The 24,819-nt window shown below is 49.7% G+C and overlaps 2 protein-coding genes across 3 annotated transcripts in view; both read right to left on the bottom strand.

The window, feature by feature from the left end:
• The window catches only part of KCND3 (potassium voltage-gated channel subfamily D member 3), a 221,451-nt gene that overhangs the window by 71,554 nt on the left and 125,078 nt on the right, over nt 1-24,819 (bottom strand). The window lies entirely within an intron of this gene.
• On the bottom strand, nt 11,871-12,260 carry LOC110568500 (small ribosomal subunit protein eS28-like). The gene has a single exon (XM_064371933.1). The coding sequence runs from the start codon at nt 12,232-12,234 to the stop codon at nt 12,025-12,027; it is 210 nt and encodes a 69-aa protein (XP_064228003.1). The 5' UTR covers nt 12,235-12,260; the 3' UTR covers nt 11,871-12,024.

The following is a 24,819-nucleotide window of genomic DNA, read 5'->3' as shown; positions in this document are numbered from 1 at the left end:
AAGTGCCAACTAGAAAAGGGCCCAGGTGTTTCGGATTCAGGACTGCTCTTGACAAACAGGGCATACACAGGGGACAGGGACTCGCAGAACTCCTGGCAGAAGGGCTGATGGTGAGGGTGGGTTGGCGCTGGGCTCCACATGGGCCCCAGCTGTGCACTCCCAACCCAGTGGGCCACACTGCCCGGATGCCTGCCTGCCCTTTAACTCAGTCGTTCCATCTTAGTGCCTCTGTGGTGAGCAGCCATGAGGGCAGAAAGGACCCCCAAGAATGTCAGGGTCCTAGAGTGAGAAAGCAGTCCCACTCTCCCTGGAGAGGTTCAGTGAGGCTCTCGGCAGAGAGGAAATGCCACTGAGAGATGTCCAGGCTGGGAAAGATGCAGCAGGGCTGGGAGGACTGGAAAAACGATCTCAGCCAAGGCCTGGGTGACTAGTGAGCAGGGGCGGAAAACGATGCCAAGGAGGCTTTCACTCTGGACAGTGACCAACGGGAGGTTCACGGAGTAGCTAATTAATGCTGTGACTCTGCCAGTGTGAGTGGCCCCAACCTCCATCTGTAGGACTGTCTCTGTATGGCAGGTGCCTTTCCAACTCAGTTGCATACATGAGCTGAGAACATGTGGCAGATAGAACGAACCAAGAGGCACTGTCAGAGAAGAGAGAAGGTTGGGGAGGCATACCACAAACTCAGGGATTCTGTTCAGGAAGGAGAAATCCCAGCTCTCCCCATCTCCTCTGCTTTGGGTCCTTGCATCCCGGCAGCCTCTGCGATCAGTTACGAGACAGAGAACATGAGTATAGGCAGCCTCTTGAGGGCAAAGGTTATGCTGTGTTTATTTTTGGCATGGTTAGCATCTTTACAGGCATAAGTTCCACCCTTAGCTGAATTAATGAATAAATGATGCTCATTCTTACATTGTCTGGATTGAGCTCAACTGGGATTCTGCATTGCTTTCATTGTCTTTTGCCCTCTGAGTTATAGATTTGTTCCTAGACCTGAGCTCAAGCTGAGCTCAGAAAAATGCTAGCTGGGGTCTGTGGAGGGGGATGAGAGAGTCACAACAGCCCCCGGCGTGTGTTGTTTCCACAGCAAGGCCCTTGGAACTCCTGCAAGGGACAGAGGCTTGTGCACAGAGTGACCAGTGTGGTTCTGACAGACTCCAGTCCCACCGGAGGCCCTACCACGTGGATTTCCTGGAAGCTGTGTTACATGGAGGGCTGCATTGCCTTGGCTTTTCCCCATGAGTGGCAAGGGAAGGCAAAGGCTGCCCAGTCCCTCCAGATGGTATGGGCCCCAAGCTCCCTGTTTCCAGAAAGTGGGGCAGGCCTCACAGGCCCACAAGGAGAGGTAAAAACAAAGCCCATCTGTTTCTGCTCCTTTGGTGGGCATCTGGGTGGCTTCTGGGAATGGGTGAGCAGGGGTCCCCCTTGCCGGGGTGGACATCTTGCTTTGTTTTGACTCCAGGAGTCAGTGAAGTACCTTCTGCCCTGCATTTCAGGGTTCTCTGACGCAGGCATTGGTGCCAGGCTGGGAAGAAAAGAGTGATGAGGACAAAATAAGCCCATGGAGAGAATAGAACTAGGGTTGTAAAAACAGGCTCCTCAGATTTGAACCTTGTGTTTCCCCTTACACGGTGTTACTGCTGCTCCTTTGGCAACATTTCGCAATGTTATTTAGAGATACCAAAAACCCAAGTACTGGCAGACGATGTGGCAATCATTTTATGCTGGCATAAAATGGAGTCTGGGAATGGAGCTGGATAGGTGGGCATGTTCTCTGGGACTTCGGCTCATGCTGAGAGTGACAGTAAACACGGCTTCTTCCCCTTTCTCCACCTTCCAATTCCCCATTTGGCCCCAGAAGAGAAGTGGCCTGCACACAGCAGAGCAGAGGCTCAGTGAGCACCTCTCGGAGAGAGGAAGAGGTGAGGTGTGAGCAGGAAATGCAGGTTCAGGTGGATGTGTCTTTCAGGATGGGAGCAAGGCACTCCCTCACTCACTCAGCCACCCAACGTTTTAAAACGACCTGTGACACATGGAATCCTGGAGGGGAAGAGCATGAGATGAAGGCACATTGGATACAGGCTCTGTCTTCAAGTTCATCATGTCCCTGCAGACCTCTCCAGGATGGAAGCTCATTTTTCCAGGAGGTGGGGAGACCCCTCTTTGATAAGCAATGCCACTACAGAATTATTCCTTTTATTACTCTTATTTCCATTTGTTAAAGGATCCAGCTTCTTTAATGCTAGATATACACTTCTATTCTCTTTTTGGTCTCTGCCATCGATCAGCTTTCCAGTCACTGAGAACCTGACATCTGCTCTCACCCCACCCTGAGCCCTGCCATCACCCCAGCTGGCCCCGGAACCCATGTGGACCATCCTCACAACCATCCTGCCCAGATCCCTGACTATCCTCTGGAAACACCTTTTTCATCCTCCACACAGCTTTTACATATGTTCATCCCTTTCCTCAAACCTCTTCACTCCCATTCCTTCACTTGAGACAGAAGATCTTGCCTCTGATGTTCCAGAGAAAATGGTGGCCACCTGCCTCTCCACGTAACATCACACAGTTACCTGTGTCCCCTCACATCCTTCTCTCTCTCCCTCCATGTCACTGTAGAAGACAGCCTTGCTCATGTCAGACCTAATCCTGCCAGCACACCCAGCATCGTGTTCCCTCCTGCCTCCTTAAGGACTTTGTTCCATTAATTGTGCCTTCATCAGACATCATCTTCAACCTCTCCATCTCTACTACTCTTTTCCAAGCTCAAGGCTTGTGCTCCTTCAAGACAAATACACCTCTCTTGACCCTGCGTCCTGCTGTTACTGCTCGCCTTTCCTTCATCGCCCCGGTTCTTCAGTGCAGTCCATGTGCCTTCTCTCAGCTTCCTTACTTTCCATTCACACGGTAAGCCCTGCTGTCTACAGCGAAACATGCTCACCAAGGTCACTGATGGCCTCTGCTGTTAAATCCAGTGGGTGCAAAGTTTTTTCCATTCTCTCTGCAGCATCTGAGACTTGAAAACTGCCCCCCTCCCTTGTTGCAATTCGATTCTTCTGGCTTCTGGGAAACAATTCTTTCCTGGTTTTTCTCCTGCCTTTCTGAACACGCCTCAAATTTCTCATAGGCTCCTCCACCCACAACTTAAAGGCTCCCCAGGGTGCTCTGTCCTCCTACTCCATCCATCCCAGCTACATGCAGATGATGTCAACAGTGGAAGCTTAACCTGGACCTTCCTTGGATGCCAGACTTGGCGTGTCCAGCTACCTATCCAGTAACTCCACTCACTTCTGCCACCTCAAATCCAGCATATCCCAAATGTGGCTTTACTGTCTCTCCCCATCACCCCCCCACCCCTGCTGCCCCGGGGTCTCCTCCTGTTCTCAAGCTTCCATTCCAGTTATTTAAGTCAGAGACCAAGGAGTCATCCCTGACCTGTTGCTGTGTGCCACAGGTGGTTCCAACTGTCTTATATTAACTCTATGGAATGCTCACCACAGCCCTGTGAGATGCTTCTATTATTATATCTTATTCATAGACAAAGAGAGTGAGACACAGAGAGATTAAATAACTTACTCAAGGGCGCAGAGCTAGTAAATGGCCGGCCTGGGATTTGGACCTAGAGAGCCTGGTGCTAGACTTCATGCTCTTTCTTACCCACTACCCCCAGCCTCTTGGTAACAGAAGCCTGTGAATTCTTCCTGCATAATGCCTTCACCATTGCCGTTCCCCTGCAGCACCGCATCCTAAAGGTCTGGTTGGCTTCAGCCTTGTCTCTCTAGAATCCATTCCTCAGTGAGTCCCCATAGTCCCCATATCCTTCCGGATATAATCAGAGGCCTCAGCGGGTTAGCAAAGCTCTGTTTTTCTACTGCTCTGGCCCTGCTCTTCACCTTTCCCTGTTACCTACCAGCACACTAGCGTTGTGGTGACCATATAATTCATCATCCTAACTGGGACTGTCTGAGAGTGAATGAGGGACTATCTATAATTAAGCTTGGTCAGTAAGTGTAAACCAGGACAGTCCCACGCAAACATGGCCACCCTAACTATCTTCCACGTATACTGAAATATTTGCCGTTCTCCAAACACTCTGTGTTCTTTCACTTCTGGGCCTCTGAACACACAGTTCTCTCTGCCAGAAAAAGCCCATTTATCCTCTTTCAGAAGGCTTCCCTGATGTTACTTTCCCCAGGTTATGTAAGATCCTTTTCCTCTGTACACCCATGACACTCTCTGCTGCTGCTGCTGCTGATGGAAGAATGGCAGCCGGCGCTACCTGGGGTGGGTACAGGACAGAACAGCACAGTGGGTGAGCCTGTGGACCGTGGAGCCAGGCAGCCTGGGGCTGAATCTCAGCTTCCTACCTACCTAGATTAAGACACTTGCCCTCTTCATGCTTCCCCTTCCTCATGAGGTTCTCACGAGGATTATATGGGACAGTCTACAGGACATCTGCCTGGGACACAGTCAGCATTTACTGAGCACTCACAATGACCTTTTACTAAGCACTTGCTATGTGCCAGGCATTGCCAGCACCTCGCAGACATGACCTCAGTGCTGGATTCAGGATGGAACGCAGGCCCTGTAACCCGCAGCACGGTAGTACTGTGTTCTCCTACTGGGTCTCCCTCACTGGACTGTAAGCCACCCATGGGCAGAGACGGCACCTTTTGCTTCCGTATTCTTAGCCCAAGCCCAGCGCCTGGCCCAGTCATGGTACATGACTCCAGGCACTTACGACCTACAAACAGGGCCAGGCATGCTCATGCCTGACCAAATAAAACCCGACAATGAGGACTGCCATCAGGGAGGCAGGGCAAACGGGCCAGAGGAACCGAGAGGTGGAAAGATGCTCCCCACTGGGCAAAGGAGGGGCAGCAGACCCGTCTTCCTTCCCACAAGATTGGGGTTTTCATATCACAGAGATAGGCCAAGGAGACACCTCTGTATCACCGTTCCTCCTAGAATTAGGTTGAAAAAATATATTGATTGAGGAGGAGGGAGGGAGGAAAAGCGTGTGAGCGTGTGTGTGTGTGCATGTGTGCTCTGCTGCAACCTGGGCTGGCCTATGCCTCTTATCCGAGATAAAAACGGCCGAAAGAAAACAAACCTCCTTCAACCATTCTTACGTTATTTTCTGGAATAAACACTTCAGGAAGGGCAGCCCAGGATGCCACGGGCCTTAGATGAGCATTTACAGTAATTCAGCAGCAGTAAAGCCGTGTGTGCCTGCGTGCATGTGTGCAGACGTGTTCTACGTGGGGCTGGCATGTCAGTCCCATTCCTGAGGGCAAGCAGCAGCAAATTAACAAAATATATTCCTACCAGACCTCACACTGCTAAAGAGTAAATATAATTACCCTTAATCAATACAGGCCCTTCAGCACGAGGTAATGGTTGTCCTGGGCTTAATTGTTCGCAGCAGCTGGGGAGGGTGGATGGCGGGAACACAGTGCCCTAGCTTCCCTCTGGCAGGGCAGGGAGTCCTGGAACTGCAGGCAGCATCCCAGGATGGTGAAGGGGAAAGTCGGAGGAAAAGTTTGGCAGGGAGAAGCGCACATCATTCGCCCCAGGTGGACAGAGATGCTGCTGCTGTTGCTGGAATCACACAGCCCCTCCCTGCACTCCCATGACAGCACCTGCCCAGGCCTCCCCTCTCCCATGGCCCCTCCTCAGGCCACTGTGCAGTGGAGGCAGGACTAAGCAGCTCCCTTGCTGCCAACTCACCTTCTTGAGACCTTGCCTGTGTTCGTGAGCACCTGTATGTCCCAGGCGCTGAAGGAGCTGACAGGCTAGGGCATACACAAAGCTCGCTCACAGCCCACTCCGCAGCCACTCCATCCCCTAGAAATCCCTGATACTAAGGGAAGGCAGTCACCAGGAAGGGAGGTGGGTCCTGGGAATGACAAAGGCTGTCTGAGACTCAGCACCTGAGATCAGGACCCATGTCCGTGTAGTCTGCCCTGTAGAGTGCTGGGTTCCTGACCCAGGGCCCCCAGAGGGGTGTGGCTGTGGGTGGGAGTCTACAGGCCATTTTCTGAATTCCAGAAAGTCCAATGGAAATGTCACATAGCCAGGGCTTTGGGACTAACCGCTCCTTTCCTGATGCCTTTTTTCCTGTCCCCCTCCCCTGGGTGCTGATCACCCTGAAGTGACCCTCGGTTATCTGTCTATATAACTGCAAACAAGAAGGCCTCAGACACTGTGGACTCCATTCCCCGGGCACTGCACAGCCCAGGAGAGCTGCACTCACTCAGCCACACAGGCTCGGGTACAGGTGGCACAGGGCATGGCCCCTGGGGCTGGCCCACTGGCAGAAGTCCTGGCTATGCCTCTTCTTGGCTCTGAGACCTTGGGAGAATTATTTCACCTCTCCAAGCTTCCAGTCTTGCCTATAAGACGTGGATAGTAAGACCCAACATTGTAGGGCATGGAGATGACATGAGGTGGGCACCGAGTAGAATGATGGCAGGGACGTGGGACGCGCTGTCCACAGGAAGCGCTGGCTGCCTCCTCCACACAGGCTGGCAGCAACTGTCCTCCCCACTCTTCCCTTTTCCCCTGTCTTCCAGTCTCCAGGCTGGTCTTCATCCTTCTCCCAGTTCTCTCCTGCCCCGCCCTCTCCTTTCCTCCTCTCCGATTCCTCTCCTCATCCCCAGCAGCTCCCCCTGGCTCCCTGCTCCTCGAGGTTTGGGCAGCTCACTTGTGCTCTGCTTGTTGTCTATTCCCGGCCAGGTGCAGGCGGCCCCGAGACTGGTGTAGTATTGATTGGGCCTGACCACTGTCTAGACACGGCAAGCCACCCAAAGTGGGCGCTGCTACAATACCACCAAAAACTCCTCAGTGACTCTAGACTCTTATTTCCCCTTCCCCTGGTGAGCAGAAGACAGAGGCTGTGACCTGGTCAGCCACCAGCTGTGCCACAGCACCCAGAAACAGCACTCAGCCTCTGGGAAGCGGCAAGGAGGGGCTGAGCCCATGGGATCAGGCTCGGGTTCCCCACCCGCCCTAGCCCGTCTTCCTCTCTGCCCCGCTGGGGTGGGTCTCCTGCTCCCAAGGACTCAAGGAATCCCACCTCTGTGAAAGGAACACCTGTGGCGTCAGGCATGGCCCAGTGCCCCCCACTCCTGTGGGTAGTGCCATTGCAGGAGCTACAGCCCTATTTCCAGATGGGGGAAGCAGAGGAGTCCAGGTAGCAGCCTGCTTCAAGGCCACCATGTACAACTGCGCAGGTTTGACTGAGAAGGGGCTGAAATCTGCATGGCTGTATCTGTGGGGGTGGAGGGAAGCATCTTTTCTAATTCACACAAAGATGCCGTTTAGCTTGTCCAGGCCTGGCTCAACCCAGTGTCTTTTTGCTTATCTGTTCTCAAAACTCCGTGGCCCCGTCCCCTGCTGGCACTGATTTCCTCTGCGACTCGGCTCCTTTTCTGATCCCTTTATGCATTCTTTCTGGGACGTGACTTCCTGTATGGTGCTCTAGCCTGCCTGTTACAGGATTCTGGATCTGAGACCCAGCCTCCTCCTCATGGGCCCTCCATATCTTCCATCAGATCTCCTTGCCTGATTCAACTCTCAACTTTCTGAGAGCAGAGGAGGGAGCCTACCTTCTTGCCTAGGTAAGCCACCAGAGAGCCCAGAACTCATCAGACATCTCACTGCACTTCTTCCTGCTGCATCTTACCACTTTAACTCTGTCCTTTTCTCTGCAGAGCTGGAGAATGTCTGATTCTCCTCTAACCAACCCCTGCCCAAGAATGTCATTTTTCCTGGTCTAGTCCTAACAGGCCCTGCATAGAATTTCAAATATCCTGGCACCCTCAGCTGGCCTGTTCCCTGCTCCCTGATTAGAGAAACCCAAATTGCCTGAGTGCTAAGAATAGCATCATCATCAGTGACTAAACCTGACAGACAGCACCCCCACCCCAGTGTGCTTGGGGACACAGCTCCTGAGCCTCTACCCCCTTGGGAATCCTTGGAGGCCACAGCACCATCTGGGGACCCCTCACAGCTGACCCATAGGTCTCCCTCCTCTTGGAATGTCCCCACAGTGGACTCTCCTTTCCTCGTGAACAATTTAGGGACATTTGATGAAGGGGTCTCATCACAATCACTCTGGGAGCTTAAAATGTATGGACCCTGGGTCACAGTCTGGCACACTGAACGGGACCTCCAGGACAGAGGCTGGAGTTGTGTGTGAAGACACCCCGCAGGGGACTCTAACATGGCTGGTTCGGCCACTGGCCACCGGGGGCCACTGCACCAGGACTTCTTCCTGTTTGTCTTCAACTCACAAGCCCAGGGAGTGGCCTTTGAGCATTCTCAGCTAGGGACTGGGAGAGTGACCAGTGACAGTGTTGGAGGCAGAAGAAGGCTGGCCGCATGTTCAAACACCCACATGACACAGACACATAGAGCACAAACCACAGGGGCAAAGACTGAACTGAACATGTCCCTCACATGCAGTGACACCCTGGGTGGGGTTTATTCTCCGTGACAGGACTTTGGCGCTTAGGTTTCCCCTCAGCGTTGGACACCTTGTGTATCTCTCATCCATGTTATTGTTGAGCTCCTGTATTGTCCAGCTGTTTAAGTCCTTATAATATCCTTAGAATCATTCCCACTGACCTAATAACCCCCACCCCTGCTACTGTTTATCTGACAACTCCTAATCACCCTTCAGAACCCGTCTTGGACCTAACCCCTCCTAGGAAGTCTTCCTGGAGCTGCTGTTTTATCCACTCCACATAAGAAATTGTTTCTTTGTCTCTGTACCTTTAAAAGGCTCCTCTTATAATGAATTTTGTCTGTCTTCCCTCTAGATCAGGGCAGTAACTGTGTCTAAGTAACTTCATATCATCTAACACATGATAGGTGCTTGATAAATGCTTGCTGAGTAAATGAGTACAGGGTGAATCTTCCCCTCTAGAATGAAGGTTCCTTGAGTCTAAGGACTGTTCGTCTTCTGAAAGCCAGCATAAAGCTTAATCCAGCTCACATACCTCCGTGGAATAAATGAAATGTCACTGCCTCCATTCTGCCCCAAAACTCATCTTTACTCAATGAAAATCTCAACAATCTCATCACAACTCCTCTTGGCAAATTCAGTGTTCAAACCTCTGTAAACACGCCTGCATTACAGTCTTTATCCCATCGTATTGCAACCATTTGTTTACTTATCTGTCTTCCTCACTAAACACGAGCTCCTCAGGGACCAAGCCTGTTCCTCATTCTTCCTTGTATTCCCCAACCCAGCACCAGCAGGGAGTCTGGCACCATGTGAACGCTCAGTGCCTGTGTATGGGGTGAATCACCAGCATGAGGGGCCATGGCTATGGAACAAACCGTGGCTCACAGCTCGACAGGGGCCCCAGAATGGCTCTGGATTCTCCAGGAGAGCCTCATCAGAGCCACTGCCCACCTGCTGAGGCCAGTAAGGTGCGAGGGATGTTTACCACGACAGCCAGCAACTTGGTTTGGCTCCCTATATCCTCCTCTTGTTCCTGCCTCTGAGCTCCCAGGGGTACCTGACCCATCAATCTCTCCAGCTGCCACTATCTGGATAATCGGCTATTTGTGGAGGTCACAATATATGTGGGTCACAGGCTCAGGTTTCTCCCCTGGAGATGAATGGAGCTTTTCTTGGTCCTCTTCTCATCCTGGTCACCTGCCTCGCTCAATATTAATCAGGTGGCTACTAGGTCTAAGTCACTATTCCAGGTGCTGAAAGCACTTTTCTGGAAAGTCTGAGTGGTCAGTGGTTGTCATGGTTTGGAGGAAGGTTGGCAGGGAGAAGATGGAGTGGGGGCTGGAAAAGCAAAGCGAGTCCAGGAACACGAAATTCCAGATGCCTTCAAGGCAGCCTGCAGCCCTCAACACTCTGTGGGGCCTGCTCAGCAATGTGCCCAGCAGGCAGGGAGTCCTTTCCGTGGGCTGGCAGGGACCGAGCCTGAGCTGTGCATACTGGCAACAGGCATCATCTACGTAAGCCTGGCCCAGACGGCTTCCAGTCTGGTGCTGGGCTCTGTCTCCAGCACCTTCTTTTAAGGGGTAATCATTTTAATAAATAGGGATTGTGGGCCTCTTGCCTGAGAGTGAAACTGAAATCGAATCCATAATCCAGACAGAGGGAGTGCAGCTGCACTGGGTTAATTATGCATACGCCAAGCATATGGCGGTGCACCTCCAGACCAACAGGCGGAGAGCGTTCTCTGGGATGCAATTAGTTCCCGTGCATGCATAAAAAATGAGCCAGCACCTCCAAAAGAAAAATAAAATTGCTGAAGTCTTAACCTCAAACCAGTGTGATTACAATCACTGAGTCGTGCCACTTAGGTTTAAGCGACATTTACTCATCCACTCTCACGCCGGTGGCCTTGCCTAGTGGTGGTTTTCTTCCACCCCCACTCTGCCCGTGCTCCCTCCACTTCCCTGTCTGCTGCTCTCCCACAGCATCCTTTCCCTCCCCAAGTCCTGATCACCACAGTGTTTAACCCTGGTCCTCCAGGGTGATGCGATGAATAGAGCATTATTCTTAGAGTCACAGTAACAGCACACGTGCAGGGAGCCTGGCACTTTACAGGAGTTACCTGCTGATCTTCACAGCAATGCTGCTGTGAGATAGGTAATGATACTAACCCCACTTTCCAGGTGGGGAAAATTAAGGTTTAGAAAATTATGTGGGTTGTGCAAGGGTTGTTCACAGACATGGTGAACTGCCCGCTTCCCATTGTGCTTGGTGGACTGGGAAATGGACCAACTGAGCTGGAATTTCCAGCATCAGAACTTCAGGCACGTCATTTCATCTTTTTTGAGTCATTTTTATCTCCCCTCTCTGGGAAAGTGCGATAATAAAACGAACCTTCAGGGTCGTTCTGGTGTTAGGATTAAATGAAATCTTGTGTGTGAAAGCAGCAAGCAGGCAGCGTACCTTCAATTGAGGTCCGGTGAGCTGCAATGCATAGTGATTGGGAACCCGACTCTAGAACCAGAGCTACCTGAGAGGAATCTCCTCTGCTTCTCCCAACCTCCCCTCACTTCCTTCACATTTTTGCTCAAATGTCACCTCGTCAGGGGGCCTCCCCTGATCACCCTAATTTGAATTACAGTGCCCACCCCGGCACTCCATAGCCTCATTCTTTGCTTTGTGTTGCTTGCAATACTCATTACCTTTTCACACACGGTACATGATGCTTTCTTTTCTCATTCCTGTCTCCCCACCCATGTTCCCTATAGAGCCTGAGCTGCATGCGGGCAGTGAGGTTCATTCTGCTTGGTTCACTGCTGTCTTCCCAGCACCAAGGAAGATGCCCAGCACCTGGTAGGTCCTCAATAACGGTTTGTTGAATGAATAAACAATTAACCTCAGTAAACCTGTTTCCTCATCTGTAAAACACCATCTGGGTTTTTGTGAGGATTGCACGAAATGGCCTCTAAAATGCATCACACAGAGCTTGGCATTTGGTACTTGCTCCAAACACGATTGTGATGAGAGATGAGACTGTTTATTCTCTGTTCACCAGAGTAGCTCCAGTGCTCAGGACAGTGGTTCATGTAAGACAGATGTTTGCTAAATATCTGCTGCATGAAGGTTTTTTGAGTCTGAAAAGGTACAGAAGGCCTGTCAGAACATGGGGCCCCTGATGTTCCTGCTCTAAAAAACGGCCTGTTGCCAACAGAGGGTCTTAGCTAAGGATGCTGTACTACTCAGAGCATGGCCGCTCACCAAAGCAGGCACCTGGCAGCTAACTCTAATGGAACCTTCTTGACTGGGGGTTAGGGATGCTAGATAAAATATAGGATGTCCAGTTAAATATGAATTTGGGACACACTTAAACTAAAAAATTTCATTGTCCTGTTTTTTTTTTTTTTTTTTTTTTAACTTGTATCACAAACGCTTTATTTAAAGGTCCATCTCAATTTACGTGTGGCAGCACAAAATAAAGGACCAGATCGTGACACACCATTTCCATCTCAAGTGGTCGAATCCAACATCCAAAACCCAGCGAGCAGCCAAACTCAGCGCAACCTCCGGGCCTCTCGCTCGGACTCCAACAGGGTCAGCACGTCGCCCTCACGCACGGGGCCTTTTACGTTGCGGATGATGGAGTGGCTCGTGTCGTCCATAAATTTCACGTGCACCTGCGTGCACTGTCCCTGAGAACCGGTCCTGCCCAGGACCTTGGTGACCCTGGCCAACTTGATAGGCTGCACACGGCTAGTATCCATAATGGCGGCTCGGCAGCGGTCTGGCGGAGAGCTGTCCTGTGTTTTAATTCATGAAATCTGGCACCCAAGCTTGGGGATGTATTTTCCAGGCACTCTGAGAAGATGGAGGCATGAGGAAGACCCCCTGGGCTACAACCATCTCTCCTCCTCTGCTGTGGCTACAGGGGCTTGGCCTGGATAGGGACTTTGGGGAGCTCAGAGGCAGAAAGAGAGGCAGAAGTGAAGACCTGAAGGAGGTGAGTCAGTTGTCCAGTGGAGGGATCAGAGGGGCAAGGAAAGGCAGCCGTCGGGTGAGACACTGACCCTTGCCACTGGGCAGAGGCTGGTTCTCTGAGGAGTGGCTGCAGAAGGGTGACAGTACAAAGTGTTTTTTTGTAACACACACATCCTGTTCTTAGTTGCTGCTATTAAAATACCTCCCACATTTGCAAATGGTTTCATCCATCCGTCTCAGGATGGGTGTCTCCTCTGTTTGAGGGATCAAGGGAGTAAGGCCTTGAGCTACCAAAAGCACTGCCTGTGTTACTCAGCTGGTTAGCTGCTGAGCTGGGGCCTCCTGGCCTCCTGGAGCCAGGCTACTCTTTGAAAAGGGGTGAAACAAGGCCTCACTGTCTAGTCAGTGCCATTAGTGAACTTCAAAGCGCCTGGAGCATCTCACTCACACTTCTTGGGGACCTTCTACATCCCCTGGCATCATGTCACAGACAGAGTAAGGTGCCTGCCACTCTGTGGCTTCATCAGTCCTGCAGCGTTAGGGCTCACCTGACTGTGCCCTATCTCTATCCTGGTCTGCCCAGCTGTTCTCACCACCCCTGGGGATCACTGTGTGAAACTGAGATCCTTAGGCCCACGCGGGAGGTTACGCTGAGGTCAAACCCAGACTGAAACCTCACTACTAGAGATGGGCCCCCCCGCCCCCACTTCGTGTTCTGGAGCTCCAAGGCCTGGGCTGCTTCTCAATCCTGCAGTGCCCCAGAATGTCCGGTTGGGCAGCCTCCGGACCCATATATTCCCTTCCCCAGTGCCATATATTCCCCTCATGGGGGCAAGCCTGCCGGTCTTCCTCCTGAGTATGAGTTCCCAGTGTCCATTAGCCACAAGCAACTCCTCCCCTTCACCCCTCATCTTCCAAGGTCAAGGAGGTGTGTGTTCCAGCAAGTGCAACCCCGGGTGACTCTTGATCACCAGCTTGTAATTACTTTTCACACCTTGGTTGCATCTTGATGGTCCTCCTTGAGCCAAGTCTTTGTCTTATGCTAATGACCGTACACCAGCCTGGCCTGAGAAGGCTGTGGAGGGGATCTTCCATTAGCAAAAGGAGGCTGCTGGATCTTCTGCCAAGCTGCTGAAATTTGGAAAGCTTTGGGGTACATATCCTTGGGGTATGGGTCAGAATCAGCATCGTGTTCTCTATATGAGTCTAGGAGGACCCTATATCTCACCTTAGACCTTTACCATAACCTCCTACAGCACCCCTCCACCCCAGGCAGGTGGCACACTCAAATTAGGGTATGGGAGAAGGTTTATAAAGGGGCTGCATACAGAGATGCAGGCAGGGTCTACAGAAACCACAAGGGATGGCTCCACTCACCAGGCAAATAAAGCGGAGCTGCCACCATCTAGGCTAACGGAATGAGGGGAGGGAGTGGACCAAAGCCTCGGAGAAGAGGATCATAGAAAGGGCCCCCTCGAGAGGAGCTACGGACTTCAGCTATGGGGCAGAGCCAGTTCCAGATGACCTGCCAGGAGGCAGCCAAAGGAGTACTCCAACCTCACCCTCTTTCCTCCCTCCAGGCTCTTGCTGGGACTCCCACTGGCCAAACACAGCCAGAAGCCAGGATGGAGAAGGATGGCGAGCAGACCTGGACAGAGACCCTCTCTGACAAATACCCAAGGGACTGCCTCTGCACTCTGCACCTGCCTTTCAGCGGGGAGAAGAGGGAGTATAGCAGGGGTGTTTTCGCTGTCCAGGGTAGCTTCGGTGAGGGCACAGATGTGGGGTGGGGAGATGTTTTCAGAAGTTTCAGAAAACAACCCACAATTTGCTCTGGGAAGGCTTGAGACCTTGCACTGTGTGTGACCCTAAGTCCCTGCTCTTCTCCCTACAGCAGCATTGCTAATTCCACACAGGGCGACTGTGAGCATTGCAGAGGATAACACGAATGAAAACTCTCAGTGTGCTGTGTGCAGGGAACTTAGTAGATGTGCAGTAAGCATGGCCTGAATCTAGAATGGCAGCTGGTGGTTGCCTGGTAGCCCCAGCCTCCCCTCCAATCCCGGGCTTCCTGCCTGCTGTCTCTCAGCCTGCCTCAGGCCAGAACCCCCTTGCACATGGTGGATCCCGAGCCTGTGCCCAGCTTGGGGTCAGGACCAAGAAGCCCCACCTGCCAAGGGTGACTGCTGGCCAGCACTGACCTGTCCCAGCATCTGGCAAAGCTTACTTATGAGCACTGGTTCCAAGCCCCCAGTGACTTACACTGCTAGGTGTCAAGGCGTGCAAAGGAGCTGTGGGCCAGACGGGATGGAGAAGGGAGGGGGACCCAGGGAGAGGGACCTGCCCTGTGAGATCCTGTCCCCTGTCCTCTGGGCAAGCAGCTAAGCAGGGCAGGAAGAGGGGGAGGGCCTCTCCTGCCTAGGAGAAACCAGCAGCTGCCTGTCTACCTTGTTAACTGGAGCACGATTAAAGCAGTTAGGAGTCTCATGTTTATTCATGTACCTTTGACACACTGTCTTTCTGTGTTGGACACAGTCCCTGTGGGTACCTCGTGGCCACTCCTCCTCCTCTAACCTTCTCTGCCTCCACCCAGTTCCTGGGGACTCATCATGCACCTTCTCACTGATTTGTTTACAAATCATAAGTGAACATCCATAAAATGCCTTACAGTTTACAAAGCACTTTTCATATTCGTTACTTTGGGTAAGCCTCACAGCAGCCTTGTATAGTTTCTGGGATCATGATCCAAGTGTTACAGATGTTCTGGGCTTCCCAACCCCTGAGAGAGGGTGCAGCCCTGGGCATGGGGTCACAGCACATGCCGAGGAGGATGGAGGCGTCTGCACCGCTCTGCTTCTGTGCACTGAGGGCACGGGGCTGGTTTTGCTGACCCAGGTAGTGGGGATGGGGACAGAGTGTTCCTGTGGGCTGATGGAGCGAGTGTTGTCCTCCTCCTCTCCTGGCTGAGCTCCGGAGGCTCCTTTTGCCAGCATACGCAGTACAGCCAGGAGAAGCAAATACCCATCGCTTATGGGGGTGCTGGCAAACCTCAGTAGGAAGAACAGTGTGGTGATTGTTGCCTCCTCAGCAAATCTATGCCTCTGAAAACTGCTTGGCCCAGGCCTCCGGGGGAATCCAGCTGCCTTCTCCTCTCTGTTCCTATTAGGGATACCCGAGTACTCCTAGGCTCTCCCCCTTTCTCAGTGGAAGGTCCTCCCCAGCACCAGGTGAACTCACTGGTCCACAAGTGCTGCCTCTGGGAGGCTTCCTCTCATCCCTCTAAAGAGCCCCCTCCTTGACTCTCCATCTTATAGAATGTTTCTTAATAGCACATTTAACCTTGGTAATATAGGAATTTCATTTTTTTTGCAAATGAATGATACTGGACCTTCAGAAAGGTTCAACTCATGTTTATGAGCACCTACTTGTACCAGGAGCATTTACATGGGTTACTAAAATTTTTATGATTCTCACAATTGTGCTGTGAGATGGTCTGGAGGCCCCCATTGGGTCAGGAAACTGACACTTGAAGGGTTACGTGACTTGCCGAAGGTTGTCGGCTGCTGGTTCCACATCTCAGCAAAAGGCACCTTCAAACGTGTGGCTGCCCAGGTTAGTGAACTGAGAGTCACGTAGGCCTCCTTCTTGCCCATTCCCCAACCCAAGGTTCACGTGGCAACAATCATCCAGTCTTGTCAATCCCACTATTAGAATTTGTTTAACTCCATCAAATTCCTTCTTCCTTGCCATTTTCCTGGGCCAACCCACAAACATCTCTCAGGGACTGCCTTACTTTGACCTTTCAAAGTCTCTAGTTCTCACCTCTGTAAAAGGTGAATAAGGCCAGGCGTGGGGGCTCATGCCTGTAATTCTAGCATTTTGGGAGACCAAGGTGGGCTGATCACGAGGTCTGAAGTTCAAGACCAGCCTAGCCAACATAGTAAAGCCCCATCTCTACTAAAAATACAAAAAATTAGCTGGACGTAGAGGCAGGCTCCTATAAGCCCAGCTACTCGGGAGAATGAGGCAGGAGAATCCCTTGAACCTGGGAAGCTAATGTTGCAGTGAGCCGAGATCATGCCATTGGACTCCAGCCTGGGTGACAAAGTGAGACTCTGTCTCAAAAAATAAAAAAAGGGTGAATAACTTCAACCAACTCTGAGCCAAAATCCCTGCAAAGGCCTATGAAACAGGGTGACTTCACATCATGGTTTTGGGGACTGCATTATGATTTTTGTGGATCTTTTGCTTTATGGTCCAATTTCTCCATAAAAACTTGTTAAAATTAGACTTTTAAATAGCATTGGAATGAAGACAAATCTAATCCAGGCTAAATTCATTCTTATCATGCTGATTTTTTCTTCTGATTGAAAAAACAAATGAAAAGGAAAACATTGTCATGGGCCCTAAAAGTACTGTGGGCCCTAAGCACAGTGTTTTCTGTGCCTGATGAATAGGTCAGTTCTGCTATCCATGGGTCAGTTTTAGCACTGAAAGTCCCCCATCCCAGGACACCCCCCAGACACACTGGAGCAGTTGGTCACTCTAATACAAGGCCCCCCTGATCTGGTTCCCCATTGCCTCTCTAACCTCAATGCCCACTCTTTTCCCTTGAACAGTTCTGATCTAGACACTCCCCCACCCCAGGCTGGTCCTGGATCAAACGAGGACACTCCTGCCTCAGGGCCTTTGCACTTCTCCTCCTCTCTGCCTGGCATAAACCCTTGGCTAACTTTATTCAAATCTTTGCTAAAATGTCACCTTGTCATTTGGGACCTTCTGGGACCAGCACGCAATAGCCCTCTCACTGGTCTCCCTTCCTCCGTCCTACTCATGTCCAGTGTTTTTCTCCACACAGCAGCCAGAGTGACCTTTCAAAAAAGCAAATTTGATCATGTCTGTCTCCTATTTAAAAACGTTTCTCGGGTCCCACTGCTTTCAGAAGATCGAAACTCCCTGGCATGACCTACAAGGCCCCGATGAGCTGATGCTATGTGTCAGGCTCCTGCTGGGAGGCCACTGGCTGGGAGTTACCATGCTGACCCTTTTGAAGTTCCTCTTCTCCCAAGGCCCCTGAGTGCACAGAGAAGCTCTTTGGGTCATATTAGTCTCAGGATTACCTCCTCTGAGAAGAGAGGCGACCTCAGTGAGCCAGGGAAGGGCTGGGACTGGCTTCGAGGGAAAGGGGAGATTGGATGGGATGACTCTGCAAAGCCCTGCAATTTTCATGCTTTACTCTCTCCCTGAGCCAGCTAGAACCACTGAAGATACCCTGAAGGATGCCGGGACCCAGAAGGCAAAGGGAGTCACTACTGGCAGTAATTTGCTTGGAAATATTTGCCTTCCTTTACCTCTAGGCATTGTTTGAGTCTGAACAGTACTTTCCAGAAGCCACAGTAAGCAGAATGTCTAGGATACAGCTAGGAAGAACTTCCTTGTGCCTACCCTACATCTTACATGCTGCAACTTCACTCCTCAGTCGACATGGAGAGATGGAAGGTCCTCCCACCACGTGCCCTTAGTCTCCGTGAAAGCTGAGCCCTACTAAGACAATGAAAATGAATATCAGTCAAGCTTGCATCATGTGGCAACCACTGTCCTAAGTGTTTTACATGCATAAAGTCATTTATTCCTCACAATAGCCCAAGGAGGTGGGTACTCTTTGATGAGATGAGAGTTTGGAGCCCCTGTCTCCTGCACCCTATTGACGATGCCAGGGTGACAAGAGGTATAGAAGAGCCTTTCCATGACCCTTAACCCTTTTTGGAAAAGAAGCTTCTGCATTCTCCAGGAAATGACCCTAAAGACGATCAGGAACAATCCTGAGGACATAACTTCATGGGTGCTATTCTGATATAACTACAGCTGAAGTTGACACAAGTTCCACCGTCTTAGGTAATACCAACAATAGTTATGGCAGGCACTTCAAAATATTTGATGAATAAATTAGTTTATTGGGCATGTACTTAGTGTCAGTGCTCTAAAAGGTAAGTTGCACACGTTATCTCATTTAAGCCAAGCAAAACCCCAAAGAAGTAGCTACTGTTAATCCCATTTGGCAGATACGGAAATACGGCTCAGAAGGAATAAGCAGTTTAACCCAGGCCACACAACTAATAAACACAGAAGCTGGGATTTGTCCTCAGATCTGTTTGACTTGCTTCTAACAGCTGAGGTGCTTGATTAATAGTTGTCAGGTGGCTAACAAAAACTGGCTGCTGACAGCTCTAGCTAGGATAGAAGACCAACATTGTGGATCCAGGCCCCTGGGTGAGGTGTTCAGGAGGGGGAGAGGATTTGGAGCATGGTTACAGCTTCTCGGTCTTCCCCACCCTGCTTCACTTGGGATTTAGTCCTATCTATCCATGCCGCTAATGCATGACCCACGCTCCCAGCCTCCCTCCTCAGCCCTATCTATCCTTGAGCTGCAGCTGTGAAATCGTAGTGACAGATCCAGTTTAGTTCCCAGGATGAGCCTGTGATTACGTCTGCCTCAGCAGGGAGGTGACCCCTGTGCTGTCCTTGCCCATGACAAGTGAGCTCTCCTCTCTCATTCAGGTGGCTACTAAAACACCACCTCCTCCATTTAGTCCTCCTGGGTTGACCAGATGTTGGATGTCAGCCAATGCGGGTTCTTCCATCTAGAGACAAAAAGCATAGAGCCCAAGTCTTAGCCAGCATCTGTCCCTGTCTTATTCGATTATTGATGGGACACCTCAATGAAAATTTAGTTCCCAGCAAGGAAGTCCTCCTGTGGGTCCCAAGGGAAGTCCCCTTTCAAGCAGGAGTTGTCTGGCAGAGCCCCTCTCACCGTCTCCCATTTCCAAAGAGCCTCGTGGCGTCAACCCACTAGCTCTTAGGTAGTGACTAGTTGAGGCTGCGTTTTGAAAATCAAAAGGGCAGAAAGGAGGAAGCAGGGAGAGAGAGAGAGGTAGACGGCGTAGATAACAGTAGGATGGGAGTTTCCTTTAAAAAAAGGAAAAGTTTCTCAGGAAAGCCTCTGTTCAGGTGAGGACTCCTGGATGATCCATCATAACCTGAGTTTACACCCTGGGTTCCAACAAAGATGTGCTGTAACTTCAGGCTGAGAGATTTAGGCACATGGACGTACTTTATGTGTAGATTTAGGGACCCTTCCAAACTTAAACTGTGTAAATCCCTTTCCTTTCCCTCCCCCAGCCCAGTCTCAGGAACTTAGAATGACAAGGTTTTTGAAATCACTTTAAAAGGCTTTTCATTTTGCAGATAAGAAAACTGGGGTCATAAGACCTGTCCCAGGCCCACTGCAGGACCTCGTTCCTGTGTTTATGGAGGGAAGCGGGTGGCAGGAGGGGGTCACTGGCAGGGGAACAGAACATGTCGCCCTCTCCTATCTCCTTGTTCCTCTCTTTCCCCGCTCCCTGAGGCAGCATTTCCAGGCTGGCAGAGCAAGGGTAGAGGTGCAGGGAGGGCTCTGCAGGGAAGAGGGGCCTGCAGGGCCAGGGCAGACACCAGTGACAAGAGCAATTTATTTCCCAGGCACAGATTAGACGGCAACTGAGAAATTTTTCCTCATGCCATCCATCAGTGGACCGCCTCCAGCAGCCTCTGTGGGGTCAGGAAATTTGTCTTGACTGTACTGCTCAGCCACTTTATTTGGGCTCCTGTGGCTCAAGTTATGTGAGGCACCCCCAAACAAGAAGAAGGAATCCAACCCCACATCATCCACAGAACTACTAACTCACAAACTGCAGCTGCCTGCTCCCACCCTGGGCTAAACAGACTCCTCGAAGGAGATGATGCACTTTCTTATGGCCTGTAGGAATGAGGGATTTTATAGTGCAGGGCACTGGCTGGGGAGGGAGCAGCCCCTAGAGACTCTGCCCAAACAGAGATCTGGGGCCATTGAGATTTTCTTAGCCTGCTTTGACAAGAAGGCATGGGCTGAAAGTATAGTATTAGCTGAAGGGGTTGGCAAACTTTTGCCAAAAAGGGCGAAATAGTACATATTTCAGGCTTGCAGGCCATAGGCCTCTGTCACAACTACTTAGCTCGCCACTGTAGTGCAAGGGCAGCTGCACTACAGTGCAGACATTCAAAAATAAATGGACATAGCCGTGTTTCAATAGAACTTTACAAAAACAAAGTGAATGGCCATGGGCCGAATGCAAATGCCCCCAACTCTTTCACTGCAGAATAAGTTTTGCAACGAAAAACTGTAAAGGAAGCAATGGGGCCACTGGCCTATACCCTTAATTCTAATATGGTGAGTCTGTAAATTGTATTGTCAAATCTCAGAAAGCAAGGGATTTGCTCTTTTGTGGATCTGTGGCTATTAGTTTTCACAATATCCTGAATCAGCTAGGAAAGAACCGTGTAGGAGGTCAAAATGTAGTCTCTGATGCAATATTATTTGGATTCAATCCTTACCCTACCACTTACTAGTTGTATGATCTTAACCTCCCTTACCTCAGTTTCCTCCTCTGTAGAGTAGGGACAATAACAGTTTACTCTCCCAGGGTTGTTGTGAAACTGAATCAGCTATTATAGGTAAAGCATTTGGAACAGTGTCTGGCATGTGATCAGTCTGCACACCTAACTGTTGCCAGACCTTAGTTAACCTTCACTAAATACTCACCAGGGACTGGTTGATCTTGGGTGATGTAAGAGGTTGAGGTGTGAGGACACTTTGTTCCTACCAGATGGGCAATAGGTGGCCGTTTCCATCTAGGCACCTTGGCACTGGACATTGGAGATTTCTCTTTTTGCCTTTGCCCATTTTGATTAGAATAGAAAGTGGGCTAATTATAGCAACAAGAAGAAAGAGAAAAGACAAGGAAAATATATTCATTGAATTGTTACAATGGACTGGGCAGGGCTAGGTGCCTCACGTATTTTATTTCGTTAAATTTATGCAACAAACCTACAAGGCAGGCATTATTATCCTGATTTTTAGACAAATAAATTAAGTCTCAGAAAGGTTGTGTGACATGTTCAAAGTCACCCAGTCTGCCTAATTACAAGTTCATTCTTTCATCAAATATTTCTTTTTTATCAACTATATGTCAGACACTGACTATCCTATTTTCTGAGAATCAGGAAAGAAAAACCAGCTTATGTTTTTCATGGTAGAGATGAAAATTTAAATCAATCATTAAGGTGGGGTTGCAAAGGAAAGCTATGGGAAGCAGGAAGCCCTCACCAAGGAAGAGACACTTAATCTGAGTCTTGAAGAATGAATGAGAGTCTCCTGGGAGGACAAGGGAGAAAAGGTATTCCAAGTAACATCACATGCAAACACACAGAGGCATTCAATAACATTGTACTTTTGAAAATAGTCACTGATTTGCTCTGGCAGAGTTGCAAGGGCAATCAGAGGGCGATGAAGTTGGAGAGGCAGGAGGTCACAGGGGACTCAGGGAAGCTCTGGTGGCTCATGATGAAGAGTTTAAACTTGATCTTGCACACAATGGGGAGGCACTTAAAGGATTTTAAGCAGGGTAGCAACAGAACTAAATTGTGTTTTAGAAATTTAAAAAACAGAGGTTGTACTAGAAGGTGAATGCAGCAGGATGCAGGGAGACCAGCTGAAAGACAACTGAGTAATCCAGGGGTGAAAGGATAAGGGGTGTTAAAAAAAACGTAGCAGTGGGAATACAAAGAGAGACTGGTCTGAGAGATACTGAGGAAGTGGGAAGGCTAGACTTGATAATGATTGAAATGAGGAGTTAGGTAGGGAGGAAAGAATGGAGTCTGGGCTGACTGGGATCCTGCCTTGGGTGATGAGATGAATGGGGGCAGCTTTGATATGGGGAGCAGAGGAGGAGGAGCAGGGGTTTACATAATGATCACAATTTCCATTTTGGTCATATTGAGGGTGGCTGGTGTGGGGCTAGATGTGTTGGAGGGGTGGGCGTGTGGAAGGCAGGATGGGGAAGAAGAGAAGGACACACATTCTTCTCTCAGTCCCACATGGCACTCACTGATAAGAGCTGGGAAACAGCACATTCATCAGGCCCCAAGAACCAGCTCTGGGGGAACAGCAGAGGGTACTCCCAAGATTGCTGTTGGTGGGGCAGCCTCAGCATTCAGCTCTAGGGGAGGGTTCCCAGGGAAACCTCAGGTAAGAATTTCCCTTCTGTAATAACCTACTTTGATGTGAACGACTTGCAAATTCATTCATTTCTTTCTCTTTCTCTTTTTTTTGTATTTCAGTAAAATGTAATTCTTGATAATTATGCTGAGTTCCAGTTATCTGGTTTTTTAAGGACTGAAATGCCATTAACACAGATGAGCAAACAAAGGACTTCCTTGTTTGCAGCCTTTCTTTCATGTAGCTTGAAAACATTTGCCTGAATGTCCCCATCTGCTCCAGACCCCAATCATCCCTTGCTGCTACTGCACTTTTGCTCCACTAAGGACAGTTCCTGGGACCATAGAAGGCATTGCAGGAGGAACTCCTGACTCAGCAAGGTCAGGCAGTTTCCCAAACTATGCCCGTCAGATGGCCTCACTTCAGTCCCCAGCCTTGGCCTCATAGATGGGCACAGCAGGACAAAAGGACAAAGATTTCCCAAGGAGTAAGAGAACAGTGTGCATGTTTGTGTGTGTGTTAGGGTTGGGGAGAAGAGAAGGGAGAGAAAGACAGAGAAGGAGACAAATATGGTCAGAGAGCAACAGAGAGAATGCTCACATATGAGGAGGCACAAGCAAGACACAGGAAACAGGAAACAGATACGGCATGGAGGGGTGGGCAGCAGGCACGTTCTAGGAACAGCCGGACATTCGACAACCCAATCTTCATCCTGTCCTGAAAGTGTCCTTGGCCATGGTGCTGAATGCTAAGACCCCCCACTATCAAGTAGAGGTGGGTGAGCCATGCTGACTTTAAGCTATTACAGTCATCAAGTTCCTTATTATTAATAGTTATTGAATAGCCACTGCATGCCAGATATACTGCTACTTGCTTTCACACATAGTCTTATTTAATCACACGATAACTTCCCAACACAGTAGTTCACAGAATGGCCACAGATCTTGCCTTCGGTTACTGAAGCCAAACTACATTCCTTTAGCACCTCTTGGGTAAGGAAAAAAAAAAAAAGAAAAAAAATACAGTAGGAGGTAGGCACTGATAAATCGTTTTACTTCTTGAGGACCTTTACAAAAAGGTAGGGATAAGGGGAGAGAGCTGGTTGCTAGTTACATTTAAGTGGTTCCTAAAGGGGTCAGGGCTACACAGGGAGTGAGCCAGCACTCATCACAGTGGATCTTGTCAGGGACTGTCCCACCAGAATATGGCCCATATGTGCTAACAGGAGTCAAGACCCTGGGAAGTTTTTTGTGTTGCTGTAAATTATTATCTTCAAAAGACACAGAAATGATGTCTCTGAAAGGGAATGCTTCGTCGTAGAGATTCTAGCAACTCCAACCCATTCCAGTTATGTTGCTACTGTTCAAAACAGCTTTGGATTTTTTTTGTGTGGGTGTTTCTTAAAGACATTTATGTTTCATTTATTTATTTTTGTGATAAGATCTTACTCTGTTGCCCAGGCTGGAGTGCAGTGGTGTGATCATGGCTCACTGCAGCCTCTACCTCCTGGGTTCAACAGATCCACCTGCCTCAGCCTTCTGAGTAGCTGAGACTACAGGCATGCGCCATTACACCCAGCTAATTTTTGTATTTTTTTGAAGAGATGGGGTTTCACCACGTTGCCTAGGGTGGTCTTGAACTCCTGGGCTCAAGTGGTCTGCCCACCTTGGCTTCCCAAATTGCTGAGATTACAGTGTGAGCCACCATGCCTGGTCAAACACATTTATGTTTTCAATTGAGAAAACTTTTCTTTTTGTGGGTGCAGATTAATTTTTAAATAAAATATTTTTCACAATTGTATTTTTTAGTAGATTATTTTTTAAGAGCAGTTTTAGATTCATTATTTTTGTAGTTTTCTTTTTCTTTCTTTCATTCTTTTTTTCTTCCTCCTTTCTTTTCTCTTTTCTTCTTTCTTTCTCACTTTCTTTTTTCTCTCTCTTTCTTTCTTTCTTTCTTCCATTTCTCTCTCTCTTTTTCTTTCTTTCTTTCTTGAGACAAGGTCTGGCTCTGTTGCCCAGGCTGGATGGAGTACAGTGGTGTGATCTGGGTTCACTGCAACCTTAACCTCCCAGGCTCAAGCCAACCTCCCAACTCAGTCTTCTGAGCAACTGGGACCATAGGCACACACCACCATGCCCAGTCAATTTTTGTATTTTTTGTAGAGACAGGGTTTTGCCATATTGCCCATTCTGGTCTTGAACTCCTGAGGCAAGAAATCTACCAACCTTGGCCTCCCAAATTGCTGGGATTATAGGCATGAGCACTGTGCCTGATCTGTTTGTTTCTTTAAACACAGACA

Source organism: Aotus nancymaae, unplaced genomic scaffold (genome assembly GCF_030222135.1).
Source record: "Aotus nancymaae isolate 86718 unplaced genomic scaffold, 86718_ANA_hifiasm-v0.15.2.pri h1tg000007l, whole genome shotgun sequence".
Classification (NCBI taxonomy): domain Eukaryota; kingdom Metazoa; phylum Chordata; class Mammalia; order Primates; family Aotidae; genus Aotus; species Aotus nancymaae.
Note: the sequence above shows the minus strand (reverse complement) of the source record. Positions and strands in the feature narration are given on the sequence as shown.